This window comes from Podarcis vaucheri (genome assembly GCF_965113315.1).
Source record: "Podarcis vaucheri genome assembly, chromosome: 3".
NCBI classification, from domain to species: Eukaryota; Metazoa; Chordata; class Lepidosauria; order Squamata; family Lacertidae; genus Podarcis; species Podarcis vaucheri.
In genome coordinates, this window is record NC_138761.1 from 46,148,838 (window position 1) to 46,171,015 (window position 22,178).

The window sequence follows — 22,178 nt, forward strand, 5'->3', positions numbered from 1 at the left end:
GCCGGGCTGGTGCCGAGGCCGGAGGGCTGAAGGCGGAACAGTCCTTTTTATTTTTATTCAAGTCTCTGCCATCTCTGAACGGGGTCGCATTCTTCCACGCAGAGTGAGGCACCGCGCGCTCTTCTCGCCGCTGTAGCATTGTAGAGTGGCGAGGGACCCCCCAGGGTCATCTAGTCCGACCCGCTGCAATGCAGGGAGACTCGAACCGACGACCCTGAGGTTCAGAGTCTCGTGCACTACCAGCTGAGCTCTCCCTCCAGTCCAGCAACTGTTTCATGGGGAGGGGGGGGAGGCACCGGATGCATCCTGCTGGGGGGAGAGAGATGCGCGCACGGGGGGGGGGAGGATGTTCGACAGGCAGACACGTGTGTGTGCCCGCCTGCGTGTCGCAGAGGGAACGGTGCTGGGCTGGCTGGTTTGCGTTTAATGAGGCACAGAAGGAGCTTCGCCTCCGAGCGAGCAATTAGGAAGGGCTGCAGCCGGAGGCTGTTCGCTCCTTGACTCCCGGAGCAAAAGGTGGCGGCCAAGTGGCCTGCTTTGGACGGGAGTCGAGGGACCGGCGCTCGCTAGAAGGGTGTCTGCATCGCCTTGGTTCTCCTTAGCACACTGCTGTAGCCTTTCAAAAAAATAATAATACTCTAAACAGCATTGGAAAAGTGTAGGGTTGCCTTATTTATAGGCAGAGGGGAAAAGGATGAACTGGGTGGCCAAGGGGAAACGGCTACTTTCCCTCAAGGCAGCAACTGGGGCAAGGTCACAGGGGTGAGTGAACGTGGCACTTGGAAGTACTCTGTTGGGAAGTCAGAGCTCTTAATCGTCAGCATCCGGAAGGGACCCGCCAAAATCTCTGACTGAGATCACTTTCATTTTCAACAGAGGCAAATTGCACTGCAGAAGACTTGCCAGCAGACCAAACCATTCAGACATGGCACAAGGAAATAATTATGGACAGAGCAGCAATGGGGTGGCTGATGAATCCCCAAATATGCTGGTGTACAGAAAGGTAGGAAGCTTTTAAATATATATGTAGAAAGAGAGAGAAAGAGACTTGGAGTTTGTGTGTGTGTGTGTGTGTGTGTGTGTATATATATATATATATATATGGCACTTAGGCATGCTTTTGCTCTTGATTCCCCCCCCCCCAATGAAACTGGCATTATATAGTGTGAGAGCAAAGCCATGTTGTGTAACAATCACTTGATAGCAGTTTTTCAAATGTAGCTGCTTAACCGTTTGACATCAAGTTTATTCCAGTGTTGTTTACAGTGAAAAGAGCTTGTTGTATATAGTGGAAAGAGTTATGTTGAAACCCATGATCCCACTCACTCATCATCCATTTTTATGCTATGAAATGACAGCAGTTTGTTGTGGAAGCTTATAAATAATTTGAATATGTGAAAGTGCTCAAGATTACAAAAAATATACTTATCATTCCTTGCAGTTTGGATTCATTTTGCTAGAAGTACTGAAATATCTCTCCAGTTTTAGGTTATTTTTTAATTTGTAGACTTTAGACATATTGCATGGGAAGAACTTCCAGAGCGGTTGTCGAATTAGTTTCTTGAAGTCAAAAGAGCAAGATCTCATCGCACCTTATATAGCATTTAAAATATTAAGTCTTTTATTTCCAACAAATCTTAATACATTTCTGATGCAAAAAAGAAAGAAAAAGACTAAAAGAGGAAACACCTGTGGTATGTAGCTAGATGTTATTATTGTATATCTTACATTTCTCCCAACTTGGGTGCCTGACATAAGTTTCCTATTCAAGCTGAGGGGGCATAACATCCATGAAAGACAGCTTAAATTCATTAAATTATCTAACTGCTTTTTGAATACTTCACCTGATACTGGTTACAATCTTTATAAATGAAAATGTCAATGCATAGTTATAGCCAGTGGTGTTTTTTTTAATGTTTAGGGGTACTCTCATTTTGACTCAAGAAAATCACCATTTTATAGTTCAAATTGGTAAAAATAAATACAGTAAATGGACAAAAGTACAAAGATTCTCAAAATGTTTAGGGGTGTGCGTCCCCCTGTGTTCCCCCAGAAAAAAACACTGGTTATAGTTTACAAGTAGGTATGGAAACACAGGCAAAATATTACCCAACATTGCTTGGTTCCAAATTTGTAAAGCAACACTGAATGTACACAGGGGGTATGGTGGGTACAAGCAGAGCATTATTTCATTTCTGAAACACTCAAAAGATTAAACAGCAAAAGAGCATGGCAAAATGAAGGTTTAGAAACAATTTTGCCTTAAGAACATAAGAAGAGCCCTGCTGGATTAGACCAAAGCCCCATCTAGTCCAGCATTCTGTTCTTGCAATAAACAGCAAGATGCCTATGGGAAGCCTACTGCGGAGCAGGAGTCTCCCCAGCTGTGCCTCCCACTGATATTCAGAAGTGCATTACCTCCAATCCCCATCCTAGTTGATAGTCATTACTACAACTTGTAGTAGCAACTGCCCTAGTTTTAACTATGGACTGTGTGAAGAGGTAGTTAACTTTTGTCTGCCTTGAATTTTCCACCATTCAGTTTCGCTGGATGGCCCTGGGTTTTCAGATTATGAGAGAGGGAGAGAAACCTTTCTCTGTCCACTTTCTCCATGCTGTGTATAATTCAACACACTACTGTCACATCTTCCCATAGTCATATTCCCCCCCCCAAACCCCACACCCCTAAAAAGCCTCTAATGTTGTAACCTTTTTCATAGAGGAGGTCCTGCAACCCCTCAGCCATTTTGGTTGCCCTTTTCTAACCTTCTCCAACTCCTTTTCAAGGTGTTGTGACCAAAACTGTACACAGTATTCGAAGTGTGGCTGCATCATTGATTTCTATAATGACATTATGAAATTGGGAGCTTTCTTTTCAATTCCTCGCCTAATGATTCCTAGCCTAGGGTTCACTTTTGTTCACAGCTGCCACACACTGGGTCTACACCTTCATCAGTCTAGCCACACAGAGGCCCTGAGGTCTCATTCTCAGTCATTCACTGCTAGCTCAAACCCCCTTAGTGTATATGTTAGATTAGGATTTTTGTCCCAATGATGAGCATCCCTTTACACTTCCTTACATTGAATTACATTTGCAAGTTTAATTTTTAAGAGATCCCTTTTTGTTTTAATGACCATGAACAGTTTAGTATCATCAGCAAACCTGGCCAGCTCACTGCTCAACCCTAACCCTAGTTCAGATGTGCACAAGTTAAAAAGCACAGGTCCAAATACTGACCCTTGGAAGACTCCACTTTCTATATCCCTCCACCGGGAGAGCTGTCCATTTTTCCTTGCTCTCTGCTTCTGTTCCTTAGTCAGCTACTGATCCACAAGAGGAGCTGTTTTCTTATATCACGACTGCTAAGATTACTGATGAGTCTTTGGTGAGAGATTTTATCAAAAGCTTTTTGAAAGTCTAAGTACACAGTGTCCATTATGCTGCATGACTTTAAAGCTAGGTGCTTTGTGGCAATATTTTTTCCTTATACCACTACATTTTTGCATACGTTTGGTTCTGCTTCGTTGTTGAAGCTCTTCCAGAAATGTCTGATGTATTGGAAAGCACAATTATACAGTTCATTTAATAGTTTTCAGGTATGATTTCCAAGAATACACAGCTAACATCAGTGTTTTGATATAACCTTTCACTTCCCTCTGCAATTGCCATTTAATTCCTGTAGATAGAAGGAATTCTTTTTAGAAATACCTCATGACGCGCCTGAATATTTGTGGTGATAGAAGGTCTCTGTAAAGGTTTGATGGTTTCATTTACATTTTAAAAGCACATAGTTTATGACAAAGTACAAATATGATATGGCTGTTGGTATGATAAGATGAAGCTAAGAATATAAGAGGAGAGAGTTGGAGTCAATCTACTTATTCTGCAGAATGAACTAAACTGAACCACAAGTGGGAAGGTCATGTGCTTGAATGCTCCCTCTTATGTTTTAAGTACCCTCTTGTAAAACAAATAGAAAAGATTCCCACTTTCGTGTAGCCATCTCTCTGATGTCCTAGTTCACAGGATGCAGAGAGCTGGTTACATGGGGGCAACATTCAAAATCACAGTCCCCCCACCAACCTGCTGTCCAAATTTCTACCATCTTATTCTGTGTACGGTGTAGAATAGCTCCTAAAGGACAAATGATTGCACTCTCTCTGTATTTTTGAAAGGTTACAAAATGCTTATTTCAATAATCTCGGCTATGTGTTGCATTTTGTAACTGCAAGGAAAGCCTCCTCTGGTTTCAAAAGTTTAACAAAAAAATGTGCACACCTTATAATTTATCATTGTGCTTAGTGAAAATTTTTTATCGGATCACACTCTGTATTTACAAATGACTATTTATTAATTTAAAATAATTCTACCCCGCCATGTTTTCAAAGGAAATTTAAGGTGGTCAACAGATGAGCATGAGGTTGGTGGTGGTACAAAAAAATAAATAAATAAAAATTCCAAACTAAATCCAGTGCAATATAGCATGAATTAAGAAATCCACCAGTCAGTTAAAATAAACAGAGCTTAAGCCAGCACAAAGTTCTTTAATCATCCAAAAGCCTTGTTAATAAAACATGCCTATTTGAGATGCCTGAAAGAATACAATGAAGAGGCCTGAGACATCTTGATTGGCAGAAGGGCTTCCATGGTTGGGCACCCCAGCGGAAGTAGTGCAAAGTCTAGTGGACACCAAACCCACCTCACGAGGTGAGGGGAAAGACAAGAGGAGGTTTCCAATGATGGTAGTCCTTTCCCTTATAGAAAAATAGCAAGGGGCGCAGTTGGAATGACCCCCCCAGTATCACCCCAAATCTCCCAAACCAGTGGGCACACCTGCACTTCTCTTAGGTATCTCTTGGATGTTGCAGAGAGCAGTTCTAGTCCTGGGCCTGTAGCTGGGGGTGAATGGGATGGGACTAAGCACTGCTTGATTCCTGCTCCATGAACACAAAGAGCTGGCCAGCATCACTTTGGAACCCCATGTTCTAAGAATTTAGACTGGATTTTTTTTAAATGCCTAGACAAGAAGATGAAAACACGCACTAGCATGGTTTCTATGAGCAACTCTCTCAGCTACCCCTTCATAACATGTGTTGACAACTATGTATGGGTTTACATGAGTTCCTCATTCCTAGTGTGATGTTATTTGGGCAAAAAACCAACAACCATATGTCAGTCAATCATTATGAAATTTCTTCCAAGCTGTTTCCTTCCTTTATCTGCCCGCCTCCTGCCTGCATCTGAGTTCTTAAGTGAAAACCCTCACTTTGGAAAATGGCACATTGCATAGACTTTTCTTCCAGATTTGAAGATACTTGCATGCCAGGATACTTGTGCCTTGAGGGTAAGCTCTGTCTTTTAATAGAATGCCAGCTGCATCACTCTCTTAAGATGCCATCCTCGTTATAAAATAACAAAAAAATCATCACATAGTTGTTTTAGGAGAAAACATATGTTCTCTGCTTGCAGTTTGTGACTGGTATGAACAAAATTTTAGAAGTATTTATTTAGTGTTTCAATATTTTTTTATTCCCCCCACTCCCTGTCAGTAACAGGGAAGAATCTATCTGGATTACTGTAAGACTTTTGTTTAATTGCTTCCAGGCAAATCTTTATTGTATTTTATTCTCTAGCGTTGGTTTAAAATAGCATGTCAAAAATTATGAACTCTGGCTTTATAGCGTTGTTTCCTGATCTATCAGCTATTCAAGCTTCTCCAATCAAGCTTCTTCAACCTTATCAATTGCAGGATAATGACTCATTAATGGCAACATTGTTAATTTTGACCTTGGTTCACAGTGTTTGGTGCTACCATTCAATACTTGGGCCACAAAACAGCAAAGAACAAGGCACATTTAAATCGACAGAAATCAGCAGGCCCAAGCACACTTTTATATCACTGCTAAGAGTCTGAATTACAATTGCCAAATGTTTTCATATGTGCAGAGCCAACGCTAGACTGCATATGTCTCTATATATGAATGGTGTTTGAAATCTGCTGATCTTTCCCCTGTGATAGCACCAGTGGGCTATTTAAGCCCATTGAAGCCAGGGATCAGAATTATTTCAACCCATAGGAATATGGGGCTCAAAGCAGGAACTGTGTGAGTCTGGCTTGAGTTCCCTGCTTCCTTTGCCACCAGGACATATAAGGGAAGTGTTAGTGATTTGATGTGGGACACTAGTGTTACAGTCCATAGTGCTTCTGGTTCTGGGAATACCAGGTCGTCAATCACAGGAGTCAATCCTGGGAACAGTCATAGCTCAGTGGTAGAGCATATGCTCACATGCAGAATGTTCAGCTCCTCATATCTCAGCCAAAATTTTTGTTTGAACCCTTGGAGAGCTACTGCCAGTCAGTGTAGAGTAGACTATACTGAGCTAGTTGGACCAATGTTCTGAGTCAGGAGAAGGCAACTTCCTGTGTCCCTAAGGGGCACAACATTCTCAGTTCAGCTGCACCCCTTTTTTTTTTGAGCATCCCATCACAGATGCCAGGCTACGCTGCTTGTCTGCTGCAGCTACTTACTAGCCTTGCACCTGGATGTTTGATATTCTAGGGTATCCCCCCCCCCCCAGTTTTACTTTCTTATGTGCTTCTTATTAGGCACTTGCATATGGTATCCCTCTGGTTATTGTTTCAGTTCCTGCTGAGCTGACTCAAGTATTTTGTGTATGAAGAAAGCAGGAGGTGAGCCCAATTTTTTGGCAGCTGCTAATCTATACCATCCTGGTCAGCCAAAGATTGGCATTCTTGACGGAAGGAGATCTTCTTTATTTAAGAAAGCAATGCTAGTTAGCTTAATGAAGGTATAGTCTGATGGCTGAGGAAACCTGAATGTGTTTACTGAACTTTCAGAATGGATATAAATCTAAATTTTCCGTATTCAGCATCAACCCAACCATCTTCATGGTGAGTGTTATTCGTAGCTGATTAAATTAGTGGGAAATTAGGTCAATGCTAAGTTAAAAGAAAACAAACTTATGTTCCCAGTCAGTAGCTTAGGGGAATTTTTAAAAATGTTTATTTGTGTGTGTGTGTTTTTTTTAAAAATACTGCCCTTTGATTTTTAAAAAAGCCAGGGTTGTTTACAATACATCGTCAAACAAAAGAAAACAACAAGATGAGAACAGTTGACAGGCAGTGCTAAAAACAGAAATAAAACAACAGAAATAAAAATATAAAGGAAATACATCAAAGTCTGGCAGAAGAAAATATCTTGGCTGGTGCCTCACTGGCTGTGAGTTGTATTGAATGCTGAATGAGCGGAGTTCCACTCATGCAGTGGGCTTTCCCTTCCTCTTCTTTGCTTGTACAGCCCTTAAGTATGTTCCTGAGGGGTCCCCCAGATCTCTGGAGCAGATTTTGAGGGTGCAGAGGAGGCTGTAGGGGAGAGGAACAGGAAGTTCCATCACATAAGTAGAAGTCTATTGTGTAAGCAGAACTGCAGTGTTGGGTATAAGCCAGTATTTTAGGTGTCAGGTGAACCTCCCTGAGGGTGGAACAAGTTCCACCCTTTTCCCTTGAGACCTGCTCTGTTCAGTGGTGCAGTAGGCAATTTTAGACCTTGGACTTGATAGTCCTTCTCTCCTTTTAGATGGCAAAAGCCATGTGCATTATGTCAGTTGTCAAAGCACCCAACAAGCATTTATCTTCTGCCCAATGCCCGCTGCTAATGCATACTTCTCAATTGCTTCTGCATTCCTGATATGCTAGAGCAAAAAGAACAACCACAAAACAGTTTGCCAGCCCCGATTAAAAATAAATAAAAACACTCTGAGCATGTTAAACTCACTCAGATCATGGCACCATTGTGGCAGTAGGAATAAAATAAAGTTTGCTTCTGATACCTTCATGCAACAATTTTGGGAATAAGCTTCGCTGGGAATGAGACCATTTTGTTGCAGAAAAGAATATGCATATTTATTTCAAAAGTAAAAATTATAAAATGAACATTTGTAACCATGCATGAGCCTGGCCACCTGAGTATGATTTTTTAAAAAAAGAAATAATAAGAAAGATAAGATGCGGTTGCCACCAGTATTAGCCTTAGTGGGCCCCAGGATGTTCATGCCAACCCAGGTACAGATGTCAGTAGTATTTGCCACTGGCCACACACTCTGGACAGTCATTTGGGGGCCCTTTAGATTGTGGGGCCCTATACATGGGCCCCTGTGGTTCAGCCATAGCTGCAACGCTGGTGTCATGCGCAGGAAAACAAAGTCAATGGACTATGCCTAGTTCTGCCTAGTTGTGGCCTATAGCTTTGTAGTATTTCAAGGACAATGACTGGAAATAGTGTTATCACAGATGGCTTTCCACCTCCATGGTCGAATGATAGCAATGGCCTGCTCCTAGGAGCTATTAAAAATGGTGAAGTGTGTCAGATCACTTGCAAAGACTACTCTAACATGTGCAATGTTATGACTTGGGCAGGTGCACTATGATAGGAGCCAATCCAATACACTGCACAGCCCAGCAATGAAGGCCAGTGCTCTTGTACTAGCAAGTGGCACAGCAATAAGTAGACTAGATGGTGGTAGATGGTGGATAAGAGCAGAAGGTGAGAATGGCTCATCTGTGCCAACTGGTGGCTTTTTGACTGCAAGAGCATTGGCACTGGGGCTGTGATTGCATTTGACAGCTACCATATGTTTATGAACTTCTTGCACTTGTAGCCATTTAAACATAAGCAACTGCATGCACAATCAAGGCTATACATAGCTAATATTTATAATGGCAGAGGTGTAATTTTGGTATTATGCTATTATTTCACAGTGACTTTGATATGGAGAAGCAGTTTCCGGGTGCTGTGCAATTGTATCTTATAATTTCATATGGTTAACATGTTACAGCTAGTGTAATAAGTTACTTACCCAAATTGTTATTTGTATGTGTGTTTATTTTTTGAGGTGGAGTGAGGTTCATGCCATGGAAACATTGACGATCTTGGTAATTGATTATTGCTGTTGTTACTATTAGTTAGATTAATTGCCCGTCTTTCACCATGGGGGTCCCAAGGAGTGCTACAATGATTTAAAAATACAATGTTAAAAATACAGTATAGTTATTCTGCAGTCTGCAGTTATTCATTCATTTCACTGCAATTTGAATTATGTAGCATTCTTTGTGTTCTACAGGATTTTTTCCATTGTACACACACACACACACACACACACACACACCCCATGTGATGAACCTCTATATTCTGATGTGTCATCCAAAGTATCAAGGACTTTGCGCACCTCCTGAGAAAGCAATGTCTTGGGTATTTCTTTTCATTCCACATTCCTAGCATAACCCTTTTTCCAGAAAGGTCATTGAGGCAGAACTAGCTAGCTCTTTAACAATGTATGTGCAGAGTCAGTGGAGAGATGAATCTAGTCTGAAAACAAACAAACAAACAAATGGATTGGCCATATAGACCATTGACATTTTAGCTGGTGATTATCTCACTACAGTACTGCGCAAAACAGTATCTCTGAAATGAGTACAGATTTTACTGATCTCAGATTCACATAAAAACATAAGGCTTTGCTCTTAGGCTGTGTATTCTGCATACAGTGTGATCCCACTACTGCTGTAGAAAGCAGTGCACGCACAGTGTTAGCCACAATTCATATCTCTCCTGTGTTGCTATTATTATTAGTTTATTTAATTTATATACCACCCTTTATCAAGAGACCACAGGGTGGTTTATAACACAAAATGCATAATATAATAATAATAGGGGGTGGAGACAGTGCCCCCCCAGAGCAGTTTCAAACTTAACTGAGAAAAAATATGACCTAGCTGCACTTTACACTGGTAATAAGTACTCAGCCTTAGTCTTTGCCGCTTGCAACAATCCAGTTAGGTGGTCACAGATGCTGTCCCTCAGAATTTCTCCTCTGCAATGCACTCTGCATATGCTGTTAACATTTCAATCAGCCAAAGACCTGGTTGAAGCGAAACATTTTTGCCTGGCACCTAAAGGTGTATGATGAAGGCACCAGTCAAACCTTCCTGGGGAGAGCATTCCACAAGGATGCATAAGGTATGACATTTCTGGGCTTTAGGAACATAAACCCCAAATGCCTTCCTTTTGATTTTGCCCTAGCACTAGGCTGAAGAGAAGAATCCTTGGCAGTAGAGATTAGAGTTCCCAAGCAGCTGTACAGCATACCTGTAGGCATGTCAGGAAGTTTAGCTTGGCTAGTGGCAGCCTACTGTGATTTTATTTGAGGCAAACCCCTATTGAAAAAGAGGCTCCACCAATAAGGAAAAGTCTCCACCACCATTCCTTAGAGATCCTTCATATAGGAGCACATAGATATAGAGAGAATTATCTGTAAAGTGCTGGTGGAATAAAACAAAATCATCCTCAATCAAATTAACACTTAAAGTTTATAAGGCAATGTTTAATTTTAAAGATCCTATGAGGAGGAAGCAACTGTAAGTTAGAAATCTGCCATGTTAATTGTATATTTGTTTGATCTATTGTCCTCTCAAAATGACCGCTTGCCTCTTCATCTAAAGTGCAAATCAGGTATAATAGAAAACCTAGCAATCTAGTATCTTAGCAAGTTCTTCCAGTTGTTCCACAAATAGCTCACAAGTTTATTCTTCCATATATATCGCTCTGAGAACTTTTCAGTCCCTAGTGTGGTTATATTGGCTTGCTTCCATGGTTAGCTAATATTTTTAGACTGAAATATATATATAGGATTCCCCTCCCCACTTCAGAAAGGTTATGCCTTTTAATCAACAAAATAATCTTGGAATGTGGAGAGAAGCCAAGTGTGTTCAGATGAGGGGATGTAGTTCTTGCCATTATAATGATATCCGTAGTCCTGTGAACTTTGGTCTCCCTTTTAAGGATAGTTTTGAGTGACTATTGTCTAAATATGAAAGAATTCTAAAACAGTGACCCACTGTTTCCAACACATTAAAGACAATCCCTGCCCCCATCCGGGGTATCAGTTGGTATGATTTGAGAGGTTTGATGGCAAAAATATGTTAGGAAGCATCCACAACTTTCCCTCTCATATGCAATTTTGTCTGTCTGTCTGTCTGTCTGTCTGTCTGTCTGTAGTGTATATATTTGTAGCCAACGGTGTGATTTTTAGCAGAAATTTTACTTGTGGAAGGGAAGTGGAGCCAGGGGTCAACAGGGAAAAGATAAGCAACAGTGTGGACACAGAGGCTTGGTTGGTACCTAGGTTTGGTTACAGGACAGCAAAGGAGCTCATGGTTAGACTAAAGACATCACTGAAAAGGTTTTCTTTGAGGAGTGAGGATTGTGGCATCATACAGTTTGTTCTGGAAGATGAGCTGGAAGGACAGAGTCTTATGATGAAGCAGGAGACTTTCAGATAGCTAAAGGTGGTGGAACTGGAGGTGCAAAGTTCATCGGTAGGTATGTTATTAGGGTTTAAAGGTAGAGATATAAGCAGGGGAGGCTATAGAGACCACTGAAAGTAAGAATAAGGAACTGAAGGGCATAAGAAGAGCCTTGCTGGATCAAACCAAAGGCTCATCTAGTTAAGCATGCTGTTTTCACAGTGGCCAACCAGGGGTCTTTGGGAAGCCAACAAGTATAACTTGAGCACATTCACACTCTCCCCACTTTTGATTTCCAGCAACTGGTATTCAGATGGTAGACCATAGCCGTTATGGCTAAGTAGACTTCACCTCCTTGAATTTGTCTAATCCTCATTGAAAGCCATCCAAGTTGGTGCCCATCTCTGCATCTTGTAGGAGCAAATATGTGTTTCTTTTTGGCTTTATGGAACATACCTTTGTATGTGATAACATGGACAGAATCTAATTTGCATATATGAAATGACTGGCAGACTCTCAGAACTGACTCCATTGGAAAGTACTGTGTTTACATCATGTAAGACAAAATGAACGTGGTTTGAGGCCCATATAGTTGTGATGGCCTTTTAATGCATATAAGCCATTACTTCATTATGAGTCATCATTAATAGCTAAGATTCATTCTGTTATATTGTAAATGAAGTCTTCCTTTCCAGGCCCAGGACTTTGGTTTAATGTGAGGCTCAGTTAATTCATTTTGCCTGGTGTGGTTGATGCTGCTTCATGAGGTAGAAATTAAAATGATCCAAGTGCCTAAAATTTATTGTAATCTAAAATGTATTTCTGCCTCATAAGAATATTCATTTGGCAAACCCAGGTTCCTTGTATGCTGATGGTTAATGAGTCACAATTAGCCATAATTTAATCATCATGAAAATAAATGTATGCTTTATAGTGCATTTGCATTTAATGAAGTCTGTATCCCAGCCAGAGTGATTGTTATCGTGAAGTATGCCATTCATGAGTTAAAATCTATCCTGATTGTATTTTTTCTCTCATATAAACCACACTATTATTCCTGGAACTTGTAGATTTAATTTTCAGCAATAAAACATCTGAAATAGTAGATGTAGAATTTAACCAGATATTATCGCTTGTGCAGCTGGTGTATATATGTATCTCTCATTCTGTTTGTTCCCTCAACTATATATATTGTATAATCAGAATGAACAAATGACTAATTGTTTTTGAGAAATGGGGAACACTAAGAGCCAATCCATTTCCCCTCCAGTCTTCCTAGAAATCACCAAAGCTGAACAGATAGCCATGATAGCAATGCACAATCTCTGGTATCAGAGGCACTATGCAGTATTTATGCCTATGAATACCAGCCCCCATCTGCACTTTCCATTTAAAGCATTATCAAACATTTTTAAATTCATGGCTTCTCCCAAAGAATCCTGGGAACCATTGCTCATTAAGACTGCCAAGAGTTGGTAGGAGACCCCCTCATAGAGATACAATTCCCTGAGTTCCCTGGGAAAGAAAGATTGATTGTTAAACTACTTTGGAAATTCCAGCTCTTTGTGGAGAACCATTTCTTTCTTTTTCTTTTTTAAAAAGTTATCTCAGTTAGTGGCCATCACTACTTCTTGTGGCAGCAACTTCTACAATTTAAGTATACATCATGTGGCCAAATATTTTCTTTTGTCTTCCCTGGATATAGTTCAGGATTCACAGTCCCAGTCAATTTCATTGGCTCAGCCAGAGTGCTAGTGTTTCTCTCAATCAACTCTTCCATTCATTTTGTACTTTTTGGTTCCCCCAGTTACCTCCCCCCCCCCCAAGAAAAAGCTGCAAAACGCTTTAGCCTTGCTGATAGGGTTGGGTAGCTATTCTTTCTTTCTTTCTTTCTTTCTTACCTTTTTCCCTAACATAGGGGAAAATCATTAAAGAACAATTAACCATTAATAGAATTATATATATATTCTATTAAAAGTGTACAGAGAGATACATAAAGAAGATAACTAACTTCTTTGCTAATTTTAAATGCCCTTTTATGTTCTTTTTCCAAATTTACAATAATCCTTTAGAGACATGAGAGTCAAAAGATCTTTACAAGTATTTGAAATGTGGCAGCTGTAAAGGCTTAAATAATGGGACTATGAGGCTTGGCACTATAAATAGCACCGTCTTTTTCAATGAGAACGTGCTCATAATTCAGTCCCTATGCAGTGATAATAAGGTTTAGTTTTACAGTTCTACTTGTGGGTCATGGGCAGTTTCTAGATGCCCGTGCCTAGAGAATATGTTGATGTTTACATCTTCTGCATGCAAAGACAGACTCCATTGAATTGAGTGGATTGAGTCCACCTACCACAAAACTGATGAAAATATTTAAATATTATTTAATCATTGCTTATAATATAGTCAGTTACCACATTTTTTTATATAGAGTTCTATAGCCAGTAATTTGTAAATAAACCATCATTCTGGCACTTCATCATAGTAGGTCTGCATTCATCATCCTATTCATCAACACTTTTACAATGTAATTCTATGTGTGTCTACTTAAAAGTAAGTCTTGTTGAGTTCAGTGGGACTTCCTATCTTGCGAGTGTATAGCGGATTGCAATTTAAGTGAAACATTCTGATCAGAGAGCTATTTTTGCACAGTGGGCATAATTATGGGATAAAACATTTTCTGGTTTGCATTTTGCAGGTTGGGGGACAAAGGCTTGCTTGCACTTGGAAATACAGCATGTCAAGGACGCAGCTGGGCTTGCTTCCTATGTGCAGAGAATTTTCAGAGGGAGCAACATTCTAGCTTGCATCCCCACCTATAGCTTTAATTTTTAAAAAAAATAGTCTTGTAGAAAGAATGATAAAATGAGATAGTGTAAGACAATGCAACTCTTGTGGGTGTCAGTGGGGACTGTTTGATATGTGAAGAAAGCACACTATTTGCCGTTGTAGTCTCTGTGTCTTTCTCTGCTTCAAATTCCTCCGTGAGGAAAGATGGTGAGAAAAACTGCAGGATACAAGACCCACAGTACAGACCCATCTGCGAAAGCCAGATGGCATCTGCATCCATTTCCCCAGTGCTTTGGTTATTAACACCCCCCTCCCAGCAACACACACTCCATTTCCTCCCAATCACCAAGGGAAAACTCATATGCTGAAATAAGAAAGTAGAAGACAGGCACTGACCTTTATTGATGCAATGAAAGTTTTCTTTCTCACACATACTCCCCTCTCCCCAATTTCCATAAATGCTGCCATTCAGATTAAAAGCTTTTGTGAGGATAACCTCCCCCCCCCCAATTAAGGATGTCATGAAATACTTTGTTCAGCACTATCAAGTAAAGTCTAGGCTCTGGATTCTGCAACAGATCTAAAAAAACCTATTCTTCTCCCCCGCTCCCAACTGAGAAATTTTATATTAAAAGCATGAACAAATCTTTAGAATTTTGTTACATTTTATTCTTATGGGTAGATTTTGGTGCAAATCATTTTGAATAAATGTTTATAGCGGATTAATGCATGAATAGTAGGGGCTTGTGCCTTTTGTTAGCCCAATTCTACAAATATCATCCATTTTTGAACTTGTTATATAAATTGCTGTAAATGGTGGGTGGAAGGGATGGAAGGATCTCTCAGTTTCTCATTTTTCCAGTCTTGAATTCAGTTCTTTACATTTCTGCTGCAACGTGTGAATTAATCCCCCCCTTCACTTATCCTTTGTTTGTTTGAATTCTTTTTAGAGAAGCTACCCTGATCCAGTTAGGGGCCATATGCACATATAAGAAGGATTCTGTAGGTTTTCTGAAGTTACAAACAACTGTTGATTGTGTAGTCCCAAAGGCTTATCCATCAGCCATGACATAGACTTGCCCTGTTCAGTCACTGTTAATTTTGAAAACATACCTAGAGAAAACAAAGTTTGTGATGAAATTCACATCTAAAGCGAATCCCCTTGTGCCAGATCGTGGACCCTTAGAGGGTAGGACAGATTAAGATTGCTACTAGCACAGCATAGCAACTCATGGGATAGGGCTTTAAGTTTTTATACACTTTCAGCTGCAATATCTCAAGTAACATTCCATGGCTTTTTACTCAAAAGTAAGGCTCACAGAGCTCCGTGAATCTTATTTCCTATTGAATGTGTGTAGCCTTGTTAAATCTACTAAACCTTGTCTAAGCATTGTGCATGTATTTATAAACAGCTTAATATTTTTTAAAAATAGTAAGAAAACAACAATGCAACAAAACCCGCATTTATAACAATATTGTAAAAGCACATAAAAATGAGTAAAGGGTCAGATCATATGAATCAGGGAAAGCCTAGGTAAGTAAGCTCAGTAGGTCTTCTTGCCCATTAAGTTAAACATGCATACTGCAGATGATTGCACTCACATCTAATCCTCTGTTTCTTATAATGTGTTTTGAATGTGGTCACTTTCTATTTTTGCTTCAATTTCTTTTGGCGTCACAGCTGAGGCTCACTCTTCTGTAAAACACAGTCGCTTTCCATAAAAGGGTCCTGTATTCCATGCTGTTTTGAACATGTCAGTTTTTCATCAGAAGAAACAATCTGAAATGTTGTGTTGGTGTTTCCTCCGCTCCAGCATCTGTGATACTTTATTAACATCCTTATGAAATGTTGCATGGCGATCTCTGGGATTTTGATAGCTTAGGCCCAGCCTTTTGAACAACACTGCTGCAAAAAGTTATCTCACTAATGAAATTATTCCAGCAGAGATGCTGATAAGGGTTCTGTTGCACTGCCAGCTCTTTCTAGCTATTGTTGGGAGGCAAAGGCATTCAAACTCCTGACTGCAAATTAATCCAGCTATGTTTTTCTAAGATGGAGAAGGAAGTTTCAAAAGGAGCATAAGGTGAACCTCTTGCGGTTCATCTCTAAAATGACCAACTGCTTAGGTTTACAGTACAGTGGTACCTCGGGTTACGTACACTTCAGGTTACATAAGCTTCAGGTTACAGACTCCGCTAACCCAGAAATAGTGCTTCAGGTTAAGAACTTTGCTTCAGGATGAGAACAGAAATCGTGCTCTGGTGGCGTGGTGGCAGCAGGAGGCCCCATTAGCTAAAGTGGTGCTTCAGGTTAAGAACAGTTTCAGGTTAAGAACAGACCCCCGGAACGAATTAAGTACTTAACCCGAGATACCACTGTACTAGTCTTTCTTTTCTGTTTGCTTCTGTGCATTTAACACAGAGTTTGACATTTAGCAGGTGAACTTTTTCCTGCAATGGAGTTACTTTGATAGGGAGAAATTGGGCTGCTTATTTTTTGCCTTTTGGATCAGTCACAAGTACTGACCAGGAAAAGATCACTGTTTTCTTGTTAAACTTCTAAGCTGTATGCAATTAAAACAGCATTCTTATTTGTATTTTTTCTCTAGACCAGGTTTCCAGTCCTCAAGTAAATAAGTAAGATTTTGTACCTTTATCTGCTTGAGATAGTTGATATGCTATGTGATATTTCAGTGAGATATAATTAAAGTGTAGAGAAGCACCATTTCTTTACTCAAGAATAACACTCACAAATGTAATCTGCAACATGATTTTATGAAAGGCAAACCAGTATCATTAGAGGAAAGGGAGAGGCTGTTTCGAATTGGCTCATGCCCATTTCCTGAGCTTCCGAAATCTTCAACCTTGAGTGTTTTGTAGGCATGTGCAGTTATTAGAGAGTGGAACCACTATATCTGGGATAAGAATGCTGAGGTAGAAAAAAAAATGAATTTTCAGCCCTGGTATGAAGAAATATGTGTAAGAAATGGGGTCAGGAAAAGCTTAGGAAGAGTGGTTTGTTTACAAAGGTGATCTGATGCTATATGACAGAGATATAAATGTTGTTAGACTTCATCAGCACCAGTTAGCATCACCAATGATCAGGGATGATGGAAGTTGTAGTCCTGCAGCATTGGAAGGACATGACATTGACTATCCCTAATGCAGGGGATAGTAATGTTGTGGTATTATAAGCCTTGTAAAAAGGGGGATGTGGAGATTGTAGCTTCAGAGAAGCTTCTGTTCTTTCGAATAAGAAAAAGAATTGTGAATTTAACCAGGTCTGTGACTATTTTTGAACCACAACAACTGCAGCATTTAGAGCGGTAGCCGTTGTCAACAGCAAAAATAAATCAAGTGCCTGCCCTGGACAAACAGAAAATAAAAGCAGACTCAAATGCAGCAGCGGGGAAGCCAGTGCTACCTCTCTCCCAGCCATAGCTTTTGTGTTGGTGTGTTTGGAGATGTAGCTGGAGAGACTGTCGCAATACATGTGTCATTAGTTCTTAAGGGGCAGATGAATGAAGAGTTGGTCACGAGCCACTGTAATTCATTTTTTCAAGGTTGGGTGTCCAGCTGCCACTGCGAGGAGAAAGCAATGTTTATGTTGATTAACTAAGCAGTAGACCTTTGAGGAATTGCAAAGTACTATTTTCAGAATAGCAGAACAGCAGCATTAGCAGGTAAAGGAGGGGAGCTGGCTGTCTTCCACCCACTAATCAGTACTTGCTGATCTACCAAGAGACACAGCAAGGGAGATGAGTCTCCCCTCTAAAGACTTTAAATAATGCAACACTTCATTTCTGGGCAACGGCGTTTCCTTTTTTGGTCCTAGAATAGGCACTAGCTGTTGTCATTAACACTGAATAAAAGTCCCTTGATTGGCCGGGGTTCTAGCAGAAGAAATGGAAACGGTCCCCCCTGCTCCAGCCTCATGGCCTTACGAGTGCTGATTTCCTTTACTGAGCCTTTTCAGTTCTCATCATTAGACAAAGTATTATAATATGCTTTGATGTCTTGTTAATTCACTGTATCTATTTTGGGTCACTTTCTGAAATGGACAAACTATTGAATTGCATTATATAGCTTTTGCCGCCTGAAAGCTGCCTTTGAAAACGAGCTGTTTCTGGTTATAAGGTTGTGGGGAAGTCAGACACATGAATAAACATTGGCAAGGCTGTCCATCCAAATGTAGAAATCCCTGGAAGATGCCATGAAGGTGGAGCAGGTCACTCACAGCCAAGCAGGCTCACTGAGCAAGTACACAGGCAGGGCTGGCTGCTAAGGAGGTTATTTGTTCTGACAGCAGTTTGGTATTCCTTATGGTAGTGATGTCAGCACATTTAGATTGTGCGGAGCTTGGTGGATGCCCCACCCACAATGGGAGATGAGTTGGCCTGAGAGCTGGTGACTAGCCTAACCTCACACATGAGCTTCATGGCCAAGTAGGGATTTGAACCCTAGTATTTCAGGTTCTAGCAGGGCTAGGCAAAGGCATTTTGGCACTTTTGTGTGCTCACCTCACCAGTGAAGAAGGGGTGAGTGATGATCTACATTAGGAACAAGTGGGGAGTGAAGATCTATATTGGGAACAAGGGGTGGGGTGAGGTGAGGAATCAAAGCAACTTTTACTGATGGTTGAAGTGGGATTCAAAGGCCGTCATGAGGCTGGGTAGGGGGAATCTACTTGGGTGTGTGCAGAGCCCAGGAGATCCCAGAGGGCAGCCTCTGCCATTTCCTCCCTAGGGTTGGAGGAGACCAGCAGTGCCTCCTATTTGCCAAGAGGTAGCATGGGGCGAGGGGCTGCCAAGGAGGTGGCAGATGTGGCCCCCAAGGAGTGGACCATAACAACTGCTGTGACAATCAGATTCTCTTGACCCTACTGAGAACTAGCTGAAGTTTCCAAGCTGACTTCAAAGGCGGCCCGACATAGACCACGTTAAAGGTGCCAGGTGCTTCTTGTGGGAAGGGAGTTTCACAACCTAGGGGCTGCCACAGAGAATGCTCTCTCCCAGGTGATCACCTGCTGAGCTTCTGAGAGTGATGGAACAACCAAGAGGACACCCTCCAGTCTTAGTGCACAAGAGGGTCTGTAGGGAAGGAGGCACTCTTTTAGGTATTTGGGGCCTGAGTCTACATCTGTGGAACATCTTAAGCCTGTGACCAAGAAGGTAGAGAATTCCCCCAGCACCACCCTTCTTAATACTCCCATCAAGGAAGGACAGAAACTACTGTAAAACTGTGGTTCCTCAAACCAACCCAGACAGGTGATCCAGGATATAATTATTGATGGTATTCATAGGTGTTGAGAAGTTCAGGAGAACTAATAGAGTCATCTCCCTCCGCCCACCTCCATTCTCTAGCACTAGACAACCTAGGCTGTTTCCATCCAAAGAGCAGACCTGAAACTGGATAGAAATGGAGCCAAGTAATTGGCCTCTTTTCAAGACCACCTTGGAAGAGGTCATGACTCACTCTAACCACTTGCCTGAAAAAGGCAGGTTTGAGACTGGGCAGTAGTTGTCCAAATCAGGCTTCTTCAAAAGTAATGGCAGGAAACCCTTCCTGTTCTGCCCCATCTAATATTGTCTGCAGATTGCTAGAAAATATCTATACTTCTCGGACTATGTGACTGCAATATAGATGGCAATCAAAATTGGTTTTCTCCACTGCTTAGTACAACTGAAACGTTGCAGTGCAAATAGCTTTTAGAGCACCCTAACAGGCATAACAGTTCAGCGATAGCAGCTTGCATCACTGCTGGGAGTGATTGGCAGTGCCCCCCGTGTTGAACTTTTTATATTAAAGTAAGAGTTCTGAGCACAGTTGTGACACAGATCTGGCAAGGTTTACCGGATGACGAATGCAGGCATTGTGCAGTGTGTAAGGATGTGGGTTGGTGCTGGATTCATTAGTCTCCTTCTGGAATGCTTTTACCATGACAAGAAGGCAATGAAGCAAACGGGGGGGGGGGTGGATAGATGCTCTTTATTTCATGTAAAGATGATCTGTTGTTGATTGCTTGCACTTTTAGCAAAAATATTATTTCCTGCTATTTGGTTATGCCATTGCATTTTTTTTCTTTAAAGAAAAACTCACCTTATTAACTAGGAAGTACATTTGTCAAGACTGGCCCGTTCGGGCAGGGGTACCTTTACCTTTACCTTTACATTTGTTCAAGGGACACCGGTGGCGCTGTGGTCTAAACCATTGAGCCTCTTAGGCTTGCTGATTGTAAGGTTAGCAGTTCAAATCATTGCAATGGGGTGAGCTCCTGTTGCTTTGCCCCAGCTCCTGCCAACCTAGCAGTTTGAAAGCATACTAGCATGAGTAGATAAAAGTACTGCTGTGGTGGGAAGGTAAATGGCATTTCCGTGGGCTCTGGCACTTGTCACGGTGTCCTGTTGTGCCAGACGCAGTTTAGTCATGCTGGTCACATGACCTGGAAAGCTGTCTTTGAAAAAACGCCGGCTCCCTTGGCCTTAAAGCAGAGATGAGCGCAGCATGCCATAGCCGAATTCAACTGGACTTAACCACTCCTTTTTACATTTATTCTCATTGGGGATGCTCTAATCCTGCAACTACCAGCTATTTGGAAATGGGAGTATCTTTGCCATTGATAATAAAATTATTACTATCATTCTTATTCATTGATTAATTTACATACTGCTCAATGCCAAAATATGGTTTCTAAGTGGTTAAGTGGTTTGAAAGTATAAAAACCAATCATGCAAACATTTAAATACAAACCTCCATAATTAAACTACACAATAAAACAATCCCATTAAAACATAAACATCCATAATTTAAAAATGCAATGAAACAATCTCATTAAAACAGAAGACTTGGGTTGAGAGATCCAGGGAATGCTTGTATCAACAGATGCATTTTCAAAGGCCTGCAGAATGCTGATACAGATGGGGCCTTTTTGCATTTTAGCAGGGAGTGCATTCCATGTCACTGTCACCACTGAAAAATCACACCTCTACATCACTGCAAGCCATCACAGGATTAACCAGATTCCATTTGCTGAGGGACGTATTATCTTTCAGGTAACTTAGTCTGGAGGTGTTTAGGGCTTTACATGTAAGTAACAAGACCTTAAAACTGGCCCATTGATTAATAGGCAGCCAGTGCAGATCCTTTGGAACAGCCATGATATATGATATATGTACTGTAAATATATGTTGCGAGTGCTGCAATCAGAGAACAGCCTTTACCAAAGATGTTGTGGACTTTGAAGAAGCATGAACTCAGGGTGAAAAGGAGAAACGAGCTAAGAGGAAGGCACATTTGGCAAACCCTCCCTGTGATCAACTCCCACCTGGAAACCTATGTCCCCACTGTTAAAGAATGTGTGGATCCAGAATTGGCCTCCACAGTCACTTGCAGATTCACTGTTAAGACCGTTTTCATGACTTGGCTACGAGTGATCACCAAAGAAAAAGACTTTAAGTACATGTTGAGATAGTTTTTAACCCAGTCACGTTCAGGAACCTTTTTTAGGAGTCAGCAGCTGGAGTACTACTGAAGAACATTCCCGACCCCAAATCTGCTGCTGAGGGACAATATTTGCTGATAATTCACTTTGAGGGGATGGGGAGGTCTAACACACCACTCTACATCACAACCTCAGTGTTTCTTCAGCATTTCTTCCGCTTAGAACTAGTTACTCTCTCCTAGGTTTATGTATATACCAGCAGCGGCTGCCTGCGTCAGGTCCATTATACCACCAGTCAACCTCACTGGTTTCAACTGAACTTCTTATACCCATGTTCGTCATGTGCTTTGATAGTGACCTGCAGGAATCTCTAGCATTCTGGTTCGGCTCAGAGCTTGGGGAAAGCTCTCGGAATATTTATGTAACCCTTAAGCATGAGAGGTCTGAAGTGTATTTCTGTGTCCATTAGTCAAAGCTGCATTCAAACATGTGTTTGTTAGGAGAAATTAACACTAAAATACTGAAAATTTTTCATACGGGTTTTTTCTTTTTTTGCTGTAAAAATGTGGATAACTTAATTTAAGATGAGAAAAATGTAGAACTGAGAAAACCAAAACTGA

The 22,178-nt window shown here is 41.0% G+C and overlaps 1 protein-coding gene across 6 annotated transcripts in view; it reads left to right on the forward strand.

Moving 5' to 3' along the window:
- RGS7 (regulator of G protein signaling 7) overlaps positions 1-22,178 on the forward strand; it is a 134,339-nt gene that overhangs the window by 556 nt on the left and 111,605 nt on the right. For 5 of the 6 annotated variants that reach the window (XM_082215065.1, XM_082215068.1, XM_082215069.1 and 2 more), the window contains exon 2: positions 877-1,003. In XM_082215065.1, the coding sequence (XP_082071191.1) occupies positions 926-1,003 (78 nt within the window). In that variant the 5' untranslated portion in view covers positions 877-925. Of the gene's footprint in view, position 1; positions 104-876; positions 1,004-22,178 lie in introns of those variants that run through there. The other variant, XM_082215067.1, reaches the window with a different exon arrangement.